Source organism: Rhinolophus ferrumequinum, chromosome 14 (genome assembly GCF_004115265.2).
Source record: "Rhinolophus ferrumequinum isolate MPI-CBG mRhiFer1 chromosome 14, mRhiFer1_v1.p, whole genome shotgun sequence".
Classification (NCBI taxonomy): Eukaryota; Metazoa; Chordata; class Mammalia; order Chiroptera; family Rhinolophidae; genus Rhinolophus; species Rhinolophus ferrumequinum.
In genome coordinates, this window is record NC_046297.1 from 30449988 (window position 1) to 30469509 (window position 19522).

Consider the following 19522-nt stretch of genomic DNA (forward strand, 5'->3'; position numbering starts at 1 on the left):
CATTCCATACTAACGAATTGTATGATTAAATACTGTTAAAATGGCAGCTCTGTCCAATTTGTTGTATATATTTAATGCAATCTCTATCAAAATTCCAGCAACACTCTTTTTGTGTTTGACAAGCAGTTGCTTATATTTATATGAAAATGTAAAACGCTTGAAAGCTGAACAATTTTGAAAAAGGGAAGAAAAGTATGCATAGGATCCTTTACACCCAAATTGAAAACTTAACTGAAAAGCTGCTTTTGTCTCTGAAAATTGGTTCAATTTTTTTTAATTTTTTTTAATTTTTAGAACTTTAAAAAATAAAACAAAAATATAGTAAGTTTCAGTCAGTTGCCATTATTATTTTTGATGTTCAAATTATTTCATCTTTGGCTGGTGGGTGTTCCTGCACGCTGGCTCCCATGTTCTTTGACATGAATCCATTAATTTTTGGTATCTTTTCTTTGCTTTTTGGCTCAACAGATTATCTCAGGCTCACCTTGACCTAGAATCAACCATTTTTCCAATGAGCCTTGGTTCTTTTTTAATGGGTATTTAGAGGCCACAGTCTGGGTCCTAGGTGAACTTAATGCTGCTGGGTCGTACTGCTCTTACAACCAGTTTACACAACTGAAGAGTAGGGGGTTTTTGTTTGTTTGTTTGGTTTTAAGAAAGAAAAACATACTGATACTTCCCTTTCAATCTTAACATTATGGGGATTTATTATTTAACTTACTCTTTTTAAAAAAAACTGTAGTTCTCATTTTCTTTTCTTTTATAGTGTTTCCAGTAACATTCCATCAAACTTGATTGCTTTATCCTACAATATATATAAAATAATTTCAAAAATAATACTAGTTATTCTACCAACAATAATGACAGCTGGATGAAATTTAAATTTTCATTTTAGTTATAATTTACTTAGAAAATACATACCATCAAATTTTGTGTTCCTAATTTACTTGATATAGTTTTCTCAATGTGTGATTATTAAACCAGTTAGATATGCTCATTTTAATTAATTTTCGAATTTTAGAAATTGTTTCTTTCAACTTAATTTTTTTGAATATGTACAATAGTTATGACTCAAAGTTGTTAAGTATATAATGAGCTCTATTTAAGAGTCTTGCTTCTCTCTCTTCCCCTCTCCTATTCTTTTTCTGCCTCTTCACCTTCCTTATTTTCCACTTCATATCTTCATAGATCACTCCATATCAGTTCATAGAGATCCTCCTCATTCCTTTTTTTTAAACAACTGTATCATTGAACTTTTGGGTTCAATCTTTTGCTATTAAAAATAATGACATAGTGAATATCCCTGTGTATATGTGATTTTGTATTTTGTCAGTATATCTTTGGAGTGGATTTCTAAACGTAAGTCACGTAAATGAATTTGTAATTTTGGTCATAGTCTTGCCAGTATATTGTCAAATATTTGGAGTTTTTCCAATTTTGTAGGTAAGGAAGGATTTCTCAATGTTGCTTTAATTTGTGTTTCTTTTGTTATGAGTTAAATAGAGCATATATTCATATAGTTAATGCTTATTTGCATTTACATTTCAGTAAACCATTTGTTGGCCCATATTTAAAATCAGATTTTTTAAATCTTTTTTTTCTCCTCCTTTTAGCTTTCTATATTAGTTGGATGTTTCAGGGCTGTGCATCTCTACTGTGCTCAATAGCAGGAAGCTCCTCAAGAAAACTTAAATCTAAGTACCCAAATGAATAGTATAAAAGCCCATGTAGCATCTAATAGTGTCCTGCAATCTTAAAACTTTATGATTGAATTGCCTTCTGAATCTAATATTTTTGCCCTAATTCATATCTAACTTCTGAGCATCATGATTTCAGAACTGGGAAGGATTTTAATGATCATTCAGTCCTAACCTCTTAATTTTTATAGGTGGGGAAACTAATTCTGTGGTCTTGATTTATGGATTTGTAGATAAACTCTTATATGTTCTCATTCAAATACCTTATTTCCCAGATGAGAAAATAAAGGGCCAAATGAATGTATCTCTATATAGGAAATAGGAGTGGTAAGTCACTGCTGGGAAGCAACTAGAATTTTTAAGTCATATTTGATGAGTTTCAGATTCTGTGAATGTGACCGTCTTTGGGCCTGAGACTCTTCTAAAACCTTCCTGATGTTCGCTAAACAAGACCAAATTTGGAAGTAATGAAAAAAAAATTCTTCGTAATGCCTAAATTTGTCGTGAAAATTTCTGGGCATGACTAAAGTAATATGGTTTTTGTACAAATGTTTCTTATATTTCATGATTTATTTATTTATATACATATATATGTATATATATATGTGTGTGTGTGTGTGTGTAGATAGATAAATAGATGAAACCTGTCAAGTTTTTTTGAATTCATAATCATTGGTGTTTACTTTGCTTGTTATGGAGTAGGCACTCAAAGTATTTGTTCAAAGCATGAATGTTCATATACTTTTCTTTTTTTCTTAGGAGCTCTTGTGCCACACAATTCAGTCTTCTGGAAAGTGTATACAGAATGTTCAGGAGGGATGACCTACTTTCAAATATCACACGCCAAGCATTTGTAGACCGTTCTCTCCTCACTCTTCTGTGGCACTGTAGCCTAGATGCCTTAAGAGAATTTTTTAGTAAAATTGTGGTTGATGCCATTGATGTATTGAAGTCCAGATTTATAAAGGTATTATGCATCTATTCTAAGTTAAATACTAATAAGAATTGACAGATCTCCTTGATCAGTGCTATTAGAAATTGCCATGTGTTTAGTCAAGGGGTTTCTATTGCGTGAGAAGCATTACCTCTACATTTATATAACAACCTGTAGTTAAATCTCATAAATATGTGATTGCATTTAGGACCCACGTGGATAATTTCCCCATCTCAGGATCCTTTACTTAATTTCATCTGTCTATTCCTTTTTGTCATATAAAGTAACATTGACAAGTTCCAGCGGTTAGAACATGTTCCAGCCTAACACAATTCTCCTGCCCAAATGTTTCTGCTTGCAAACTAGAATTATCCCATCACAATATCCTTCAAAGTCTAAACTCACTACAGCATCAATTTTTAAGTTCACAATCTCATTTAAGTATCATCAGCTCAAAGACCCAAATCTCATCATCCAGATCTTATAAATCAGGTATGGGTGGGATTCTGGGTATGATCCATCTTGGGACAAAATTTGTGGACATGTGAAACTAGAAAATGAATTATTTGCTTTCATTATATAATGGTGATACTGGCATAGGATAACAATTATACACATTCCTGTTCCAAAAAGGAGAAAATGGAAGTAAGAAAAGAGTTAGTGTTCCAAAACAATCTCAAAATTCAGCCAGGCAAATTCTGTTAGGTTTTAAGACCAGGGAAAAATGCTCTGGCCTGATGCTCTGCTCTCTGGACCAAAGGCTCCATCCTTGGAGTCATCCTTTTTTTTTTTCTAGAAGGGTAACATATGTTTACAGTTGAGTAGTTTTATCAATGTGTATCTTGCCTTTAGAATTTGGGGAGTACAGCAGCCTTTTTTCATTTCATCTGGCAGTGTTTCCTCTGGTATAACATTCTCAAAAACCTTATGGCTCCCTTACATATGTCTGGAGATTCATTCCATTAGATGAGAGTCATCCACGGGTATATGGTAGATAATTTCATCTCTAGTCCTGGCTTCTGCTGAAATGGTTGAGGGCATCCATGAGTCACATGCTTAATTTTTTCAGCACAAGCTAAAGATTGTTCAGCCATACCCTTGGTCTTCTCTCTAGAGCACTCTTTCCTAACAGTGAATCTCCTATTGTTAACATCTTTTACAAGCTGGATAGGCTGAGAATTTTCCAAATTTTCAAGTTCTGGTTCTTTTTGCTTAACAGTTTTTACCTCAGTTTATCTCTGGTACCTCACATTTTATTATAAGCACAGAAGGAACCAGGCAGCACCTCCAACAAATTTGTTTGTAAATCTTCTCAGCTAAATATTGAATTGTATAGTTTATAAATTCTGCTTTCTGCACAACTATAGAACACTCTTCAGATAAGTTTTCTACCACTATATAACAAGCATCCCTTTTCCCTCAGTTTGCAAAAATACGTTTATTTCCTGAGAACTCACCAACAACTATTTTAATGTCCATATTGCTAGTAAAAAGATATTTATGATGATCGAGCTATTCTGTAAGGCACTATTACTTTCTCTCCCGTGCTCTTCACTTCTGAGCCCTTACTACCTGTGCCTTTTATGTTGATATTTCTATAGTCTCTACAAGGCAATGAATTTTTTTCCTGTCGTGTATCCAAAATTCTTTCGTCCTCTATCCATCATCCAATTCCAAAGCCCCTTCATATTTTTGGCATTTGTTATAGCAGCCTCCAACTCTTGGTACCAAAATGTGTATTACTTTCCTGAATCTGCTGTAACAAATTACTGTAAACTTGGTGGCTTAGAACAATGGAATTTATTGTCTAACAGTTTTGGAAACCAGAAGTCCAAAATCAGTTTTACTGAGCCAAAATCAAGGTCTTGCAAGGGCCACATTGCCCCACTAGCTCTGACTATCCATTCCTTGCCTCTTCAGGCTTCTGGTAGCTGCTGGCATTTCTTGATTTGTGGCTGCATCATCACTCCAGCCTCTGCCTCCATTATTATTTTGCCTGTTTCTGTTTGTCTGATTTCCCCCTTTATCCCTCTTAGAAGGTTACATTTTACTTAGGGTCCAGCTATATATCCCCATTAATCGCATTTACAAAATCCCTTTTTGCCTTATGAAGTTATATTCATAGATTCCAGGGATTGAGACACGGATATCTTTTGTGGGTGGTGGCATCATTCAACCTTCTAGAGAATGTCGTTGGGAATATTGTAAATACTGAAATGTCACGTTATTAATATGGATTTATTAATATACTTGAACATTTTTGTCTTTTAAACATTGAATTTTCACCTGCTATTATCATACCCTCACTCTTTGAACGTTGTGCATTATTTCCTGCCACACTCAGTATAATACATTATTTCCATGTTTTAAACCCTGGTCTGTCTCTTATTGAAGTGATTTAACGTCTTTGCTAAAATTACTTCCTATGTGAAGGGCATTGAGTATTAAATTTGATATATTCAATAAAATATTTTTCATGTTTGATAAGAGCAAAGATAATCATTTGTTACACCTTTTCTTAGCTAAATGAATCTACCTTTGATACTCAAATCACCAAGAAGATGGGCTATTATAAGATGATAGATGTGATGTATTCTCGTCTTCCAAAAGATGATGTTCACTCTAAGGAATCCAAAATTAATCAAGTTTTCCATGGCTCATGTATTACAGAAGGAAGTGAACTTACAAAAACACTTATTAAGTAAGGTTTTGGTTAATTTTGGAGGGTATTTGATTTTAAATTTTTGATACTTATATGCTTATGCATGTATATAATGTGAATAAATGTTTAAATGTAATGTAATTTTCTTGTTTTTTCTTATGTGCAAACTATTTAAATAAGCTTTAATTTAGCATGTTATTGGGTAACATTTTATCCTGTACACGTTTCATAAAGAATGAAAATCCTTTTTTTCTTTCACCAGTTTCCCACCATTTTTCCCTCTCGATAGTTTTATGTTTTTAGTGGTATGATTTACAGTAAGAAGGGATTGAGTGTATTTTATTTTTCTATCATTTGAGATTAAAGGAGTTTTAAAATATTTTTAAGCAGACATTCTATAAAACACAAAGTAATCAAATATATTCTCTCTAAAACCAGCATTCTAATGAAGTTCCCTCGTAGTAAATAAATACTGAACACATACATTGCTGTGTATCATTTTTAATATCCAGAACAAATGTATCATTACTTTCCTCCTACCCTAATCACTACTTTACCTCCTCAATGAATGACATCACTATCTGCTCATTTGCATAAATAAGAGACTTGGGTGTTGTATTTTATTCTTCCTTCATCTTCACCTCTCCAACCTCCATGCACATCCTATTAGTCACCAGATCAGGTGCACTTTATCTCCTCAGTATTCCTGAAACCAATGCCGTTATTTCATTCCCCTTCATCAGCTTTGTAGCATCTGGTGGTCTTTGGTGAACCACTGCAGTACTCTCCTTCATAATTATTCTCCCTGCTGCTAGGCTTGTCTCTCTCAGTTGTCATACTGCTGCCAGAATGATTATACATCTGTAATACCTGATTGTTTAACTTCCCTCATCTACAGTATCAGAATGAGCAAACTTTTTCTATAAAGGGACTGATAGTAATTATTTTTGGCTTTGCGGGCCATCTGGTTTCAGTTGCATCTACCACACTATACTGAGAAATCAGCCATAAGCAATATGTAAACTTATGGTCATGGCTGTGTTTCAAGAAAACTATTTTCAAAAATAGTTGGTCACCAAAGGTATGCTTTGGTGACCTTGTCCTACATAATGAAGTCCAAGCTTCTAGTATGGCCGACGAACTCTTTCAGGAATGCATCTCTCTGTACCATTCACTCACTGCTAACCACTGCTTCTTCCCACTTCATCCTCTGAACACACCATGTGGCTTATCCTTTTTTATAAATGACATTCTTCTTTGCTTATAATGCCTGTGTATGTTTTCCCTTTGGCTAACGTATAATTCGAAACAGTATTTTCTCTTAAAACCTTTCTTGGCTCCTTAGGCTGGACTACTTTATGTCTTCTTGCTTCCATCTCTTACCTTACTGTGATTGTTGCTATCACTATGCTTACTGCACTATGTTGAAATCCATGGACATGGCCTTTGTCTTGATATGTGCATGGATATAATGACTTGCTAGTTTTCTATTCCCAGTGCCTAGTACTATGTTGGGCATCAACCTGGCACTCAAAAACTGAATTGAATTGAAGTCCTGTTGTATAGCATTGTTGAAATTGAGTAATGATTTTACTGTTACATGAATTAATTTTTAACCTGGATCTACACTGCAGATTGTGCTATGATGCGTTTACAGAGAACATGGCTGGTGAGAATCAGTTGCTGGAGAGGAGAAGACTTTACCATTGTGCTGCATACAATTGTGCCATTTCTGTTATCTGCTGTGTTTTCAACGAATTAAAATTTTACCAAGGTTTTCTGTTTAGTGAAAAACCAGAAAAGGTAGGCCTTTCCTAAGGTGTTCACTATTGCTATCATAGGATTTCAAAAGTTAAATTACATTAGTTAAAGTTATGTCATAATGTGTGTCTTCTTATAATATTGTAGATGTAGTTCTTTTAGTTCCTCATTTATACCTAAAGCTGAAATGCTTCTCCATGAGTTATTAAGTACTGTTATTTTTGTAGTAGCATTAGTAATGATCTTCACCATTCAGATATTTATGTGATTCTTTGGATTCACAGAACTTGCTTATCTTTGAAAATCTGATAGACCTGAAGCGCTGCTATACATTTCCTGTAGAAGTTGAGGTGAGTGAAATTTTTCAATGATGTTTCTAAGTTATAATAAAAAAGAAAAAACATACCAAGTTCTTATAGAGAAAAATATGTATATATTATGCTGAACATACTAAATTTCCAGTATTCAAGTCTGCTTTGAACTACAAAAACTGGTAGTTTCAAGTAGTTCAACCTGGGATATAATCTCAGGCAACTATAACAAAATTCATCAAACTTGATTTTTCCCTTTCTTGACTAGTAAAAGAAAGAAAATGCCAATAAAAGAAGCTCTTAGGACATATCCCAGAAGTTGTTTTCTGAGTAAATTCTTCTGGTCGATGAAATTGAGATCCATCTGGACACAGAATTAGACCCTGTGGCCCTGGTTGGGTTATTTGGCAGGATAATGGGGGTGCCATGCACAAAAGTCATGGGGATAATTGCAAAACTTGCTGTGCCAAATGTGATGAGCTGGATTTTAGCCAAGCTAAGTTTGATCTGCCAACCTAGGCTATTGGTAAAAAGATTGTGGCTGTAGTCTTTCACAGCCCATTGGAAATGTGAAGTTGGGCCACGTGCCAGAACTCATATGCCATGGCTTGCAGAACAGAGCTGGACCAGGAGCTGTCATTCACATAGCTCTGCATAGCTGCTGACCTTGACATACCTTAGTGGTTCACGAGTTCACATAAATGCTTGCTTCCTGCCTTATGCCCTTTTGGCACAAGATTAGAGACTTTTTTTCTAGGTGTATGTTCAAAGAACTAACAAAAAATAATATCACTAGTTTCTTAAGCATTCAGACACTTGCTGTATGTTACTTCTAAGCTTTATAACAGCACTGTAAAGGTGATATGATACATCATAACCATATAGTTGAGGAAACAGGCTCACAGGTTAAGTAATAGTTTGCTATTGATAACTGAGGTAGGTATGTGGCTGTAAGATCTTAGCACACACACACACTCTGTCCCAGAGCCCAAGTGAGGAGATATGTGCCTCTCTGGAGTTCTGTGGGAATCTATAGTAAAAGCTTTCCTTAAGGGGGACTCACCTGTCTTTCATTGTGGATATTGTTGAATACTTTTAAATTTGATAAAATTTTGTTTAAAAATTAATAATTAATTGGGATTTTTTTTTTTTTTGGCCAGATAGCTACTCAAATAAAAAACGTGTGACATAATTCTAAAAAGTTTTAAATTATGTATTGTTTTACTTAATAGGTTCCTATGGAAAGAAAGAAAAAATATATTGAAATTAGGAAAGAAGCCAGGGAAGCAGCAAATGGAGATTCAGGTAGGATGTTTTCAACATTATAAGAAAGATTCTAATGGTGGGTATTTTTTACATAATAGACAATACTTTAAGTTCCCCAAAACATTGAAATAGAGTTTAAAAAATATTTAAATGGTGAATGGAATTGTACCTTGAAAGAAATGCAATTAGCTAAACTTTAATTGCATGGGAAGATCTGTAAGTGGGCAATGGGGGCTCAGATATGGTACACTTTTGTTTTTTAAGTGCAAGATTGGCTTGATATTTATTTGTTTGCATATGGATTATGTTTGTATGTTATTTAGATATATTTAGCAATCTATGTTAAAATATAGTTCCCATCCTGCCACTCCGCTGCTACAAACCTCCCATCAGCTCTCACCTCCCTCAGGACAGAGCTGCCCAAGGCCCCTACACACTTCCCTGCCACTACATCCTGCTCACTCCTCTCTAGCAGCCAGGCTCCCAGCCAGTTCCTGTGGACACCACCCAGACTAACTTTTGCCACAGGGCATTTTCATGGCATATTCCCTCAGCTTGGAATAATCTTGGTCCCGGATATCAGCGTGAGTCATGACATTTTGTCTTACGCCATTCCTGAAGGAATTTCTCCCTGTCCTTCCTATTTAAATTTAACTGTCTTTTTCTTCACATACTCTTTGTTTCAATTTTCTGCTTAATTTTTCTGGATAACTTTCTTTTCTTGATTTGAGGATAAAATTTGAACCAGTTTTCTCAATTTCTTACATATTTAGGGTTATTTATTTTTCAGTAATATCTTCCCACATTTATGGGCAAAGTGTACATCATCAAAATTTTAAATGCAAAGAAGTTCTGTTAATATATCCAAAAATTTGATCTAGTTAAACTTAATTTCTTTGTCCATGACAATAAATTGACAATAAATAACTGCTCAATAATGAGAAAAGCAAAAGGAGGTTAACAGTATCCTTTAATTTTAATATCATTTGAGCTTAGAGAAATACATTTCTTACTATACTTAAATAAAGGTATTTTCTTTTTATTTGTATTTCAGGTGGTCCTCATTATATATCTTCCTTGTCATATTTGGCAGACAGTAGCCTGAGTGAGGAAATGAGTCAATTTGATTTCTCAACTGGAGTTCAGAGCTATTCATACCAAGACCCTAAATCTACCACTGGTCGACTTCGAAGACAGGTTATCATATTTTATGTATTAAAGAATGTTGTTAGCATTTATAAAGGAGGAGGGGCTTCCTTGTTACAGAGGAAGCCAGTTCTCTGTTTGTCAGTAGTCCTCAGCAAATAGTGTTAGTTTGGAGAATATTCTAAGATCTAAGCCCTAGCCTTTCTTATGGTAGAATCAGCAATCTGATTTCATCAATACAGGAAGGAAGGATCTCTCCAAGGGCTGACTCACATTAGCCAGTCTCCCTGAGATTAGTGTTTTAAATTTGAGCCACATTTAAATATTTCCAATGAGAACGATAATGGCCCTAAAGACTCGGATGTTCATGCTGATGTGACTGTTGCAGTCACTGGAGAGAGTGAAGGAGCTATTCAGATATTTGACGTTACCAAACAAAGACAACTGAATGTATCAATGTTCACAAATGATAGCTTAATTCTTTTTTTTTTTTCTTAATTCTTGAAGAGTAAATTCTTGGTGACCAAGGGTGTAGAGTATGGAATGGTTTTGATTATTATTTTTAGAAGTAGAATTCAGTCTTTTTCTTTTTGGGTCCCAGCAGCTTATAATAGTCTCCTTCACTTCCTCATTTACTAAGTTTTACCTGCACCTCACACTATTTTTTTTTTTTAAGCTTGGATTAATCTCACTCTTGTCTACTCATTCAAAGAGAAGGCCCACCTTGTGTTTGTTTCCCTTCCCCTTTCTATACCCATTTCTTTCTCTCTCCGTCTCTGTACTCTCATCTCTTAATCTCTCTTTACCAGATTTCCAGAGTCTGTGTATGTTCTAAAGTTCTTTTTTATCATCTAAGGCCTATCAACATCCCAAAAGGAACTCGTTCTCCAACAATTCTTTATGACTTTTGTAGCTTTCTTTGAAATGACCTGTTTTGATATTGCAGGTAGGTAGAACTATTTCACCCATGTGTGCCCTTTGTCCATCTTTCTTATTATTCTTTATTTTGTAAATTGTGTGTGTGATACCGTGCTAATGTTACCAGTAAAAACTGCAAGGGAGTTGCAAATTGGATTCCTGTGCGTAACGATTAAAAAATTGTTCTTTTCAGGTTAGGACTCTGTTGATTAAATAGATTAACAAGGGTAGCCTTGAGAAAGGGAACAAAACAGAGTTCTTCAGTTAATCATTGAGGCGTGAAAGAAAGAGGAAACAGCTGAATATCAGGATCGATCTTAACTGCAAACTAAGTCTAACTACAAGTGGCTAGATAGCGAGCAACGTGGTGAGTCAAACTGTAAACTACCTAAGTCTAATTACATTATTGATTCCTGAATTTCACTCTTACATTCCCCCCATCATATATTCATTTTATTTCTATAAAATTAGTAAGGTTAGAAAGGGCACAAAACAACTATATTATTTAAGACAATTTTTAAATGCAGGTGTACAGGCGGCAACTGATCTCACTACTTCCTGCTGATAGTAGGCATAGTCCCTGCCTATGGGTACCAGAGTTCTTTCTATTCAGTTACCGCGGGGAGAGGGCTATGGAAGAACTTCAATAGAAGTCCTTTTTAAAGTTTTATTTAAACTTGGTCAAATGGCTGCTGGTATTGCTTGTTATTAGTCCTCAGGAGGGACAAGTTGAAACCCTGGTGGATAACCATCTGAAGATGAGAATTGCTGTGTTCCAGATGACATAAACTTCTCTGTTTGAAGAGGAGCTTAAGGTCTTCATTTGGCTCATGGGCACAGGGGTGAGAATCTTTGCCGTGTCCACGTCCAGCGCAGGCAGGAGGGCTAGGCCTGAGGGGGAAGGGTGGGAGATTAAGGAAAACACAGAGAAGGAAAGTTGGGATCAGGAGGTCCACTGTCCACGGATGGCAGAGCAGTGGCGCAGTTTTTATTTCTCACATGGTTTTTATACAGTCTTAGAACAATTGCCTATACAAGCTAGTATTAGTAGAACAAGCAAGTATTAGAAGAACATCCTGTTCTGTGAATATGCAAGTTTGTATATCTTGTGGCTGTAATTGTGTTATCTTGTTCTTTCTGGGAGAAGATGTTGAGGCGAGGCCTCTCTTAAATGACGTTGCAGGCTGTAAGGTCCTTGTCAGCACAAATCCTGCTCTCCACAAGTCTTCCTTTTTGGGGAGTCTTGTGGAGACTCAAATGAAACAGGTTTGATTTGAGGGAGTTAGACCTAGCCACAGGCTCTCTGAAGCCTGGCAACCATTGGGGTGCTCGGAAAAACTGTAAAGGGTCCCTTCCATTTAGGAGTTAACTGGTCTGTTAGAGACCCCTCCCCCTCCAGACCTTCAAATATACTTGGTCCCCTGACTTTCCGGGACTACATGTATAGAGGGATTGGCCTGGGGGAGGTGCCGGTCCCCTATATTTTCTAAGTGCTTGCTGAACCTCTTCCAAATTAATAACAGGAAATAACAGAATTCAGGTCATAATCCAAAGCACTGGGCAGCAATGAGAGCCAGGGCTTTGAGGTCTCCTGACAAAACTTTTCCAGAGTCCTTTTTAAAGTTTGATTTGCTTGTTCTACATTTCCTCTAAGGTATAGAACAATGGTAAGGAACAGGCTGAGTAAAATGAGCCCAAATCTACTGGCTCTATTTATCTTTACAACCAAGCAGGTTTTAGAGGAAACAGGTCCAGAGTAAGTAGTCAAGACAGAATAAATGGCTCCCATATCAATCAGGAAGTTTAACAGGCTAAACGCCATGGCAAGGGTCACCGCAGTTCCTCCCCTGTAATGAGATTGGTCTCTTTCACCTGGGGGGTTGCTGGGACACTCAGGCCTGTCTTGGTCACAGGCATTTACAGGGAAGGAGTTGGTCCCTGCTCCCTTCAGAAAAAGAGACAATCCCTCTTCCGGTGCCCTTTTAGTTTTCATGGGTGTTACGACTGCTTTGGAGGACCTCTTCTGGGGCATCCGGGGTAGCCCTGAGGTGGCCCTACCCTTGGTCTTTCTATTAACTGCAGCCAAAAATCTGGCCTGTCTCTGACCTTGTCTCTAATTTCACTGTACCTTTCTTTTCTCGCTTTCCCTGTCTCGGTTGTTAAAGACATTTAAACAAATTCCCTGGCCTTCTCTAGGATCTGACCTTCTCTATCAAGGATGTAACAGTGGGCCAGAACCATTATAACACCCTGTCAGGTAAGGGAAGACATTAGACTAACCTTCCTTACACTGGTCTATACTCTGATGCCAGGAGAGCACATGAACTCTAGCACTCCTAAAGTACAGAAGTTTACATAACTATTAGCAAAACTTAGTTCTTAAATGTAGGTTTGCTTTGTTTCTTTTTTCTTTTTTCAGTAACCAAGGACTTAATTAAGACAATATAAAACATAGAAATTTATTTTGATGATACATATAATCTTTGCTTTTCAGGCAGAAAACTTTTTCATAATATCAGTAGCAGACCAATAGTCTAACAACCTTGTCTTATTTAGCAGAGAGAGAAAACTAATTTTGTACCAGCTTATTTTTGATATTTAAACCTAATTAATCACATTTAGCTTAGACATACATAAAATTCTTTCAAGATTTTCCTTTACAAACCTTCTCTAACTTCCCAGTCCCTCTTTGTCTCCTCTCACTGATTGATAAATAACCATCCTTAGGACAAATTTCTTTCAATTCCTTCAAATATATATTTCCATACCTTACATCTTCATTGAAAACATACCTCATTTTCTTTCATATTAATTAGAATCCATAACCTTCAGAACCTTAATTTTTACTGACAACTAAAAGCAAGCAATTAGCATTTCCTTTGGCAAATCCAGGAACATATTTTGTAACCTTAAAAGCAAGGCTTTTGTAATAAAATACAAGGTATACTTATTAATGGATCTTAATCTATCTTTCAGGTTTCCTGTGACAAAACCAAAAATAGATGAACTCAGACCTATCTTATAATTAATATTTCAGCATTTCATTATGTTCAGATACCTAGATATTCAATAATTTTTGTCATTTAACACAATTTAGTAAAACTGAAATCTTAAGTTACCAACAGATGCTGAGAAACCACATCTAAGCATCTATATCATATAATTATTGCTGAAAAGTTTTATCTAAACCTCATTTCAGTTAACATTTTATTAGTTCTTAACTCTATGAGATTTTAAAGTTAATTATTACCCAAACTATTATCTTGGCAAATTCTGTAACAAAGATAAATTTATTTTGGTAAACTCAGGTAAAACAAAAGATACCATATTTAATGTTAATCACCTTAAAAGACGTCTATTTAATCAAAATTAAACCAAATATTTTCTTAGTGTCAAATATTTTCTTAATTCAAAGACCTTACCACAGAATCCAGAACATACATGGGCCAACCAGTATTATAGTAAAACACTATGCTTTGTCATTGGCTTATAACCATAGGTTGACCAGTTTGGCGTTATACGACCCAGAGGACTTGCAGGAGGTTTAGACACAGAGCTTCCCATCAGCTTGGTGTTTAAAACAAATAGAAAACGAAAAGAAAAAAGGGAAAACACAGGCTAAAAGAAAACAAACAAGTCACAAATAAACCAGAACCAGAACCAGATGAGTACTCACAGGACCAAATCGTCCTGAAAGGAGGAGCTGGGGGTCAAACCCCAGTCTCTAACCAACCCGGCACCACAGATTGGCCTCAGAGAGAGAGGCCCAGGATGGCATGAAGCCCAGACGGCATATAAGCCCAGAACTGGTGCTGGTAATAAGCCTAAGAGAGACTCCGATGGGAGAGACAAAGGTAAAACCCATCTCTAACCAACCCAGCACCGCGGATTGGCCTCAGAGAGGCCCAGATTGGCACGAAGCCTAGACAGCACGCCCAGAACCAATACGGGTGATTAGCCTCAGAGAGGCTCTGACAGTAGAGACCAGGAAGTTCCAGTGTGCTCTCCGATTTGACAATTCCCAGACTTACTGACCCGCGGTTTCCAGAACCAGAAAACCGTTTTCTTTCCACCAGCTTAAATGTTTATAGGCAGCCAACATCAGGAAGGGGAGAGTCGGGAAAATCCCGAAGACCAGTGAGGTCTTGGCAGCTACTGGGAGGTCCCAGTAATCCCCTCCCCAGGGCCAGCCTGCCACAAGCTGCTGTGGATCAGACTGGCTGCAGTGCTCCATCCCCACGCCTTCCTTGGGGAGAGAGGGACTGAACTCACCAGTTTTGGGTCCAGTCCGATCCCATCCCTTTGTAGTTAACCTGCTTTTCTTTCCACCAAACTTGTCTCTAGATTTTTAAATTTTTCAAGCGGCAGGCAGCTGGACCTTAGCACCATATCATGTGGATAGAAAAGAGGCCACATGTTAAACCTGACAATCTCAGGAGACTGAAAATAACCACATAGGAAGGCGTGAACATAAAAATTCCTAACTAAGGTGGGCCATGGTGGGAAGTCACATCTTTGGCCTGTAGCTTCCTTGACAAAGGTAAATTTAAGTGAGCCTGTCTATTCTCATTCGGCACCTAAGAATGTCAGTAATCCCTTTTTCAGGACCAGAGCAGGAAACTACAGAATCCCACATTGATAGTTTTGTCCCCTGACTAGCATCTCTATGTGCTATAAAAAGCAAACTATTGACTATCCTGCACCCACCTATGTAAAATAAGTACCCTGTTTCCCCAAAAATAAGACCTAGCCGGACAGTCAGCTGTAATGTGTCTTTTGGAGCAAAAATAAGACCCGGTATTATATTATATTATATTATATTATATTATATTATATTATATTATATTATATTTTATATTATATTACACTACACTACACTACACTACACTACACCCTGTCTTATAGTAAAATAAGACCCGGTCTTATATTAATTTTTGCTCCAAAAGACACATTAGAGCTGATTTTCCGGCTAGGTCTTATTTTCGGGGAAACACGTACCTGTCTCTCCAATTTACTTTTATCCAATCCCAGAGACTTACCAGCTTTGGTTTCTCCCATCCCCATAATCAACCACCAGTGGATTTCTACCTCCTTTGATCACGTATAAAGAAAGCTGCAAACCACTATTTTGCAGAGCATTTTCTCAATCTGTTGAGATTTTGCTTCCCAGCAATTGTCGTTAGTTTGGCTCACAGAAACTCTCATAAGCTTTCTCTTAGACTGGATGATTTTTCGTTTCCATTACTTGGCGTAGTGGGCAGCATTTCAAAGAAGCCCACCCACGACCACCCTGTGGACCTGGATTCCGTGCTAGGTACCAGCAGGGGCCCATTGTGCCCCACTGGCTCCCTGCTTTGCATCAGGTCAACTTGGGTGAGTTTTTCTTGGAATTCCAGACCTCCCAGTTTTAAGGTAGGAGGCCCTGACGTTATTTGAGCTGCTTTTGTTTGTTTCTTTTGTTTTTTTTAAGTCCTAGAGGTGGCATTAAAGCTTAAGGGTTGAGATAACCCAGATTAAAGGCAAGATTGAGATAACTCAGCGACAGGAGAAAGAATGGGTGGCTGGTTTTTAATTTTGGCTTTTCAAATGAAATTGCTTACTGCAAGTCTGAACAAAACCTTTTGGTGGATAAATGAGAGTCTGAACTTGTTCAACTCCGAAGATAAGGGGCATTTACTACTCTCTCTAGCCTGAATGTGGGATATTCTTAGATGACTAAGAATCTATGTGGACGTGTTTGAAGGTACTCCTCAAAACGTGCGGTGGCTCCATAGGGAATTCTAACACATCTGTAATTAAATATTTGACTTGTCTGGGGACACGTACATAAAGATTGGTTATCTAGTGCTCTAAGCCCTCAGGGTTGTACTAGATAGCCCGAGAGAGAAACCAAGGCATTTAAGAGGGGTGATGCAACGAGGGAGGTGACAGCACCTTGGACTTCAGCCCAAAAGCAGCACACTTCAACCCACTTCACAATATCAGTAGATATTTCTTGAGACTGCAGATCTCAAAAGAAAATTAAAAATTAGCATGGGAAAGCCAAGCTCCCAGACTCTAGCCCCATTAATAGTCCTGCATGTATACAGTTCCTAGACAGCCTTTACTTGCAAGTACTTACAGAAATGGAAAGATTTAACTATAAGTGTTATAAACTTAGGATAGCCAAACTTGAACTCTTTTCACATCTAAATTAATATTTGTGTGCATAATTAGGAAAAATGACGTAAAACTAAAATTGAATAAAATGGGAGTATTACCTCAGTTGGCAAATAGAAGCCTCTGAAATGGTACAGAGAAAGACGTTCTTCTCTCCAGGAACTTATTAAGAAAATTTAGAGACTGTCTCTGAACTAAAGGTTTTCAAAGCTGCTCAATGCCTACACCCTACTTTTCCCTCTTCTCCAACTATCCAACTGTACGCTTTACTTTGTTGTCCGGAGTTAGTCTCTCTCCCACCACCTTTTCTACACCTCCATTGCAGCTCCCTTTAGAGAAAAGCCGCTCTCAGACAGAGAGGAATAAGCAGTTGTATACAAACAGAACTAAGCAATCTACTAAAGATTCCCCAGCGCTCTCTATGACCCTGAGGAGTTCGCAAAGGAATTTGAATTAACTGTTAGACCATATGATCCTGGCTTTTTAAATTTATTCCAATTAATGCACCTATTGGTTTCTGAGAGCAAAGCAACAGAATTATTAAATAAGTTTCCCTAGGGAAACTCCTGTAGATGAGTCTACTTTTATTGTAAAAAGTCAGGTCACCTTAAAGATTGTACAAAACTGAAATGGGATTTATAAAAAGAAAAGAAACAGAAGCAAGTATAGGGCTGCTCCAAGACTATGAGGGCGTTTCCCCTTTCTTACTAATACTTTAGGAGAAATTCAAATCACCATAAAAGGGCCTTGTAGATACTGGGGCTACTTTATCTGTTTTTAACACTACCCAACTAAATTACACTCAGCCTTAGAATAAAGCTTCTGTACAAATGGTAGGGCTATCTAATCAACCAATGTCTGTTTAAGTCAGAACCTGTTCCCCTCCAGCTAGGAAGTGTTACGGGCAACATACATTTTTACTAGTTAAATCTGCCCCAACTCACCTGATAGTGTGATACTTTCTAACCAGTGATGCTCATGTATCCTCCCAAAAGGGTAAAATATATTTAGAACTAAATGAATCAGATTGGGAAAATAATGACTTTAAAAGGAACGAAGAGAGAGAAAACCAGTCTTGAGACTGACTGAATGTTGCAGGATGTTCCAGTACAGATATTGGCAAGATTCAGTCAGCCATTCCTATTTAAATAACTATTGATAATACTTTGCCTCTACCTAATAATTGCTAGTATCCTTTAAGGCCTGATGCACTAGCTGGAATTAGCCCATTATACAAGATTACAATTTAAAACTGGGGTTTATAATTCAATGTATCAACGCCTGTAATTCTCCTATTCTTCCAATAAAGAAACCCAATGGGAAAAGATGGAGATTTGCACAGGATCTCAAAGCTATAAAGATATCCTGTAGTTCCAAATCCACATACCCTATTATCAGCTATTCCTGTGTGTATTGCCAGTATTTTTCAGTAATAGATTTATCTAGTGACATGTCGCGTCCAGCGCAACACAGGCAGTGAGGGTGCAAGAAGGGGCGGCTTTGGGTTAAGTTTTTAAGAAAGAAACATACAGAGACTTAATGCAGTTTAAATCTCAGAAGGCCAGGGGTCTCACAGTCATGAAAGACTGGAGCCCAGATTTGAGCCGACTGATGTTTTTATTGATAAGTATACAAAGGAGTAGCAGTGTTTTTGGCACGGTCTGTGGGACTCATTTATCACGTTATAGAAATAACCCAACCAATTATGTTGATCTTCAAACAGCCGAAGCAGAAAGTCCTTGAGGTGAGGTATGCAACTCCTTTAAGGGACATATATCACATGTTGAAATTGTTTCACAGAGCTGAGCAGAGAGAGATAAGATACCCTTAATCTTATCACTCTCTCAAGACTTTTCTCCCAATTAGGTGAGAGGGGAAAGCCAGAGCCAGCAGCAGCTTTTCCCAGGCTGAGGGAAGGAAAGACAAGGCCCCTTCCCAAATCTTTCTAAGGCAGCTTATTGGGGGTCTCCACAGCGTTCCGCCTGGCTTGAGTTATCCCCCACCCCACCGTGGGAAATCTTACTTGTCATTGGCTGCAAACCCTCTTTTGGAGACTAAATAGAGAGAAATATACAGTCCCAGAGATGCACAGTCTCACAGACTCTTCTTTCCTTAAGGAAAGACACGGGGGACAATCGGCTAGGCTGTTGTGTGACAACAGTGACCTTTTTAGCATTCCTGTAAAGAAAAAGAAAACAAAAAAACAGGAAATAACCTCTTTGCTTTTCCACCTGGGAAGATCAGAGTTTACATGGATAGTATATAGAGAGTCCCACCTATTTCTCTCAGATACTAAAACCTAATTTGAATGATGTTGAATTTCCAAGAAATTCTACTCTAGTATTTGGATGATTTACTCTTATGCTCTAGGATATATTAGATTCCCAAGAGGACACAACTTAACCTATTACAATAGCTAGTCATAAAGGACATAAGGTCTCAAAGGACAAGCTTTGATTCTGTTTACACCAAGTAAAATATCTTGGCTATCTAATATCTACTAAGGGTAGGCTACTAAGTAACCTGAAAGACTTAGAGGAATAACATCCTTCAGTCTTCCAAGAACCAAAACATAAACAGCTTAGAGGATACCTGGGTCTCACTAGATGCTGTCTCAGTTAGCTTCCAAATTTTTCATTAATGGCCCTCTATAATGGCTCCTAAGGCA

General features: G+C 37.2%; 1 protein-coding gene across 3 annotated transcripts in view; it reads left to right on the plus strand.

The window, feature by feature from the left end:
* Positions 1 to 19522, plus strand: part of PRKDC (protein kinase, DNA-activated, catalytic subunit) — a 259605-nt gene that overhangs the window by 127793 nt on the left and 112290 nt on the right. For all 3 annotated transcript variants that reach the window (XM_033125784.1, XM_033125783.1, XM_033125785.1), the window contains 6 exons: positions 2457 to 2664; positions 5154 to 5332; positions 6928 to 7096; positions 7339 to 7404; positions 8598 to 8670; positions 9686 to 9828. In XM_033125784.1, coding sequence (XP_032981675.1) covers positions 2457 to 2664; positions 5154 to 5332; positions 6928 to 7096; positions 7339 to 7404; positions 8598 to 8670; positions 9686 to 9828 — 838 coding nt within the window. The remainder of the gene's footprint in view (positions 1 to 2456; positions 2665 to 5153; positions 5333 to 6927; positions 7097 to 7338; positions 7405 to 8597; positions 8671 to 9685; positions 9829 to 19522) is intronic.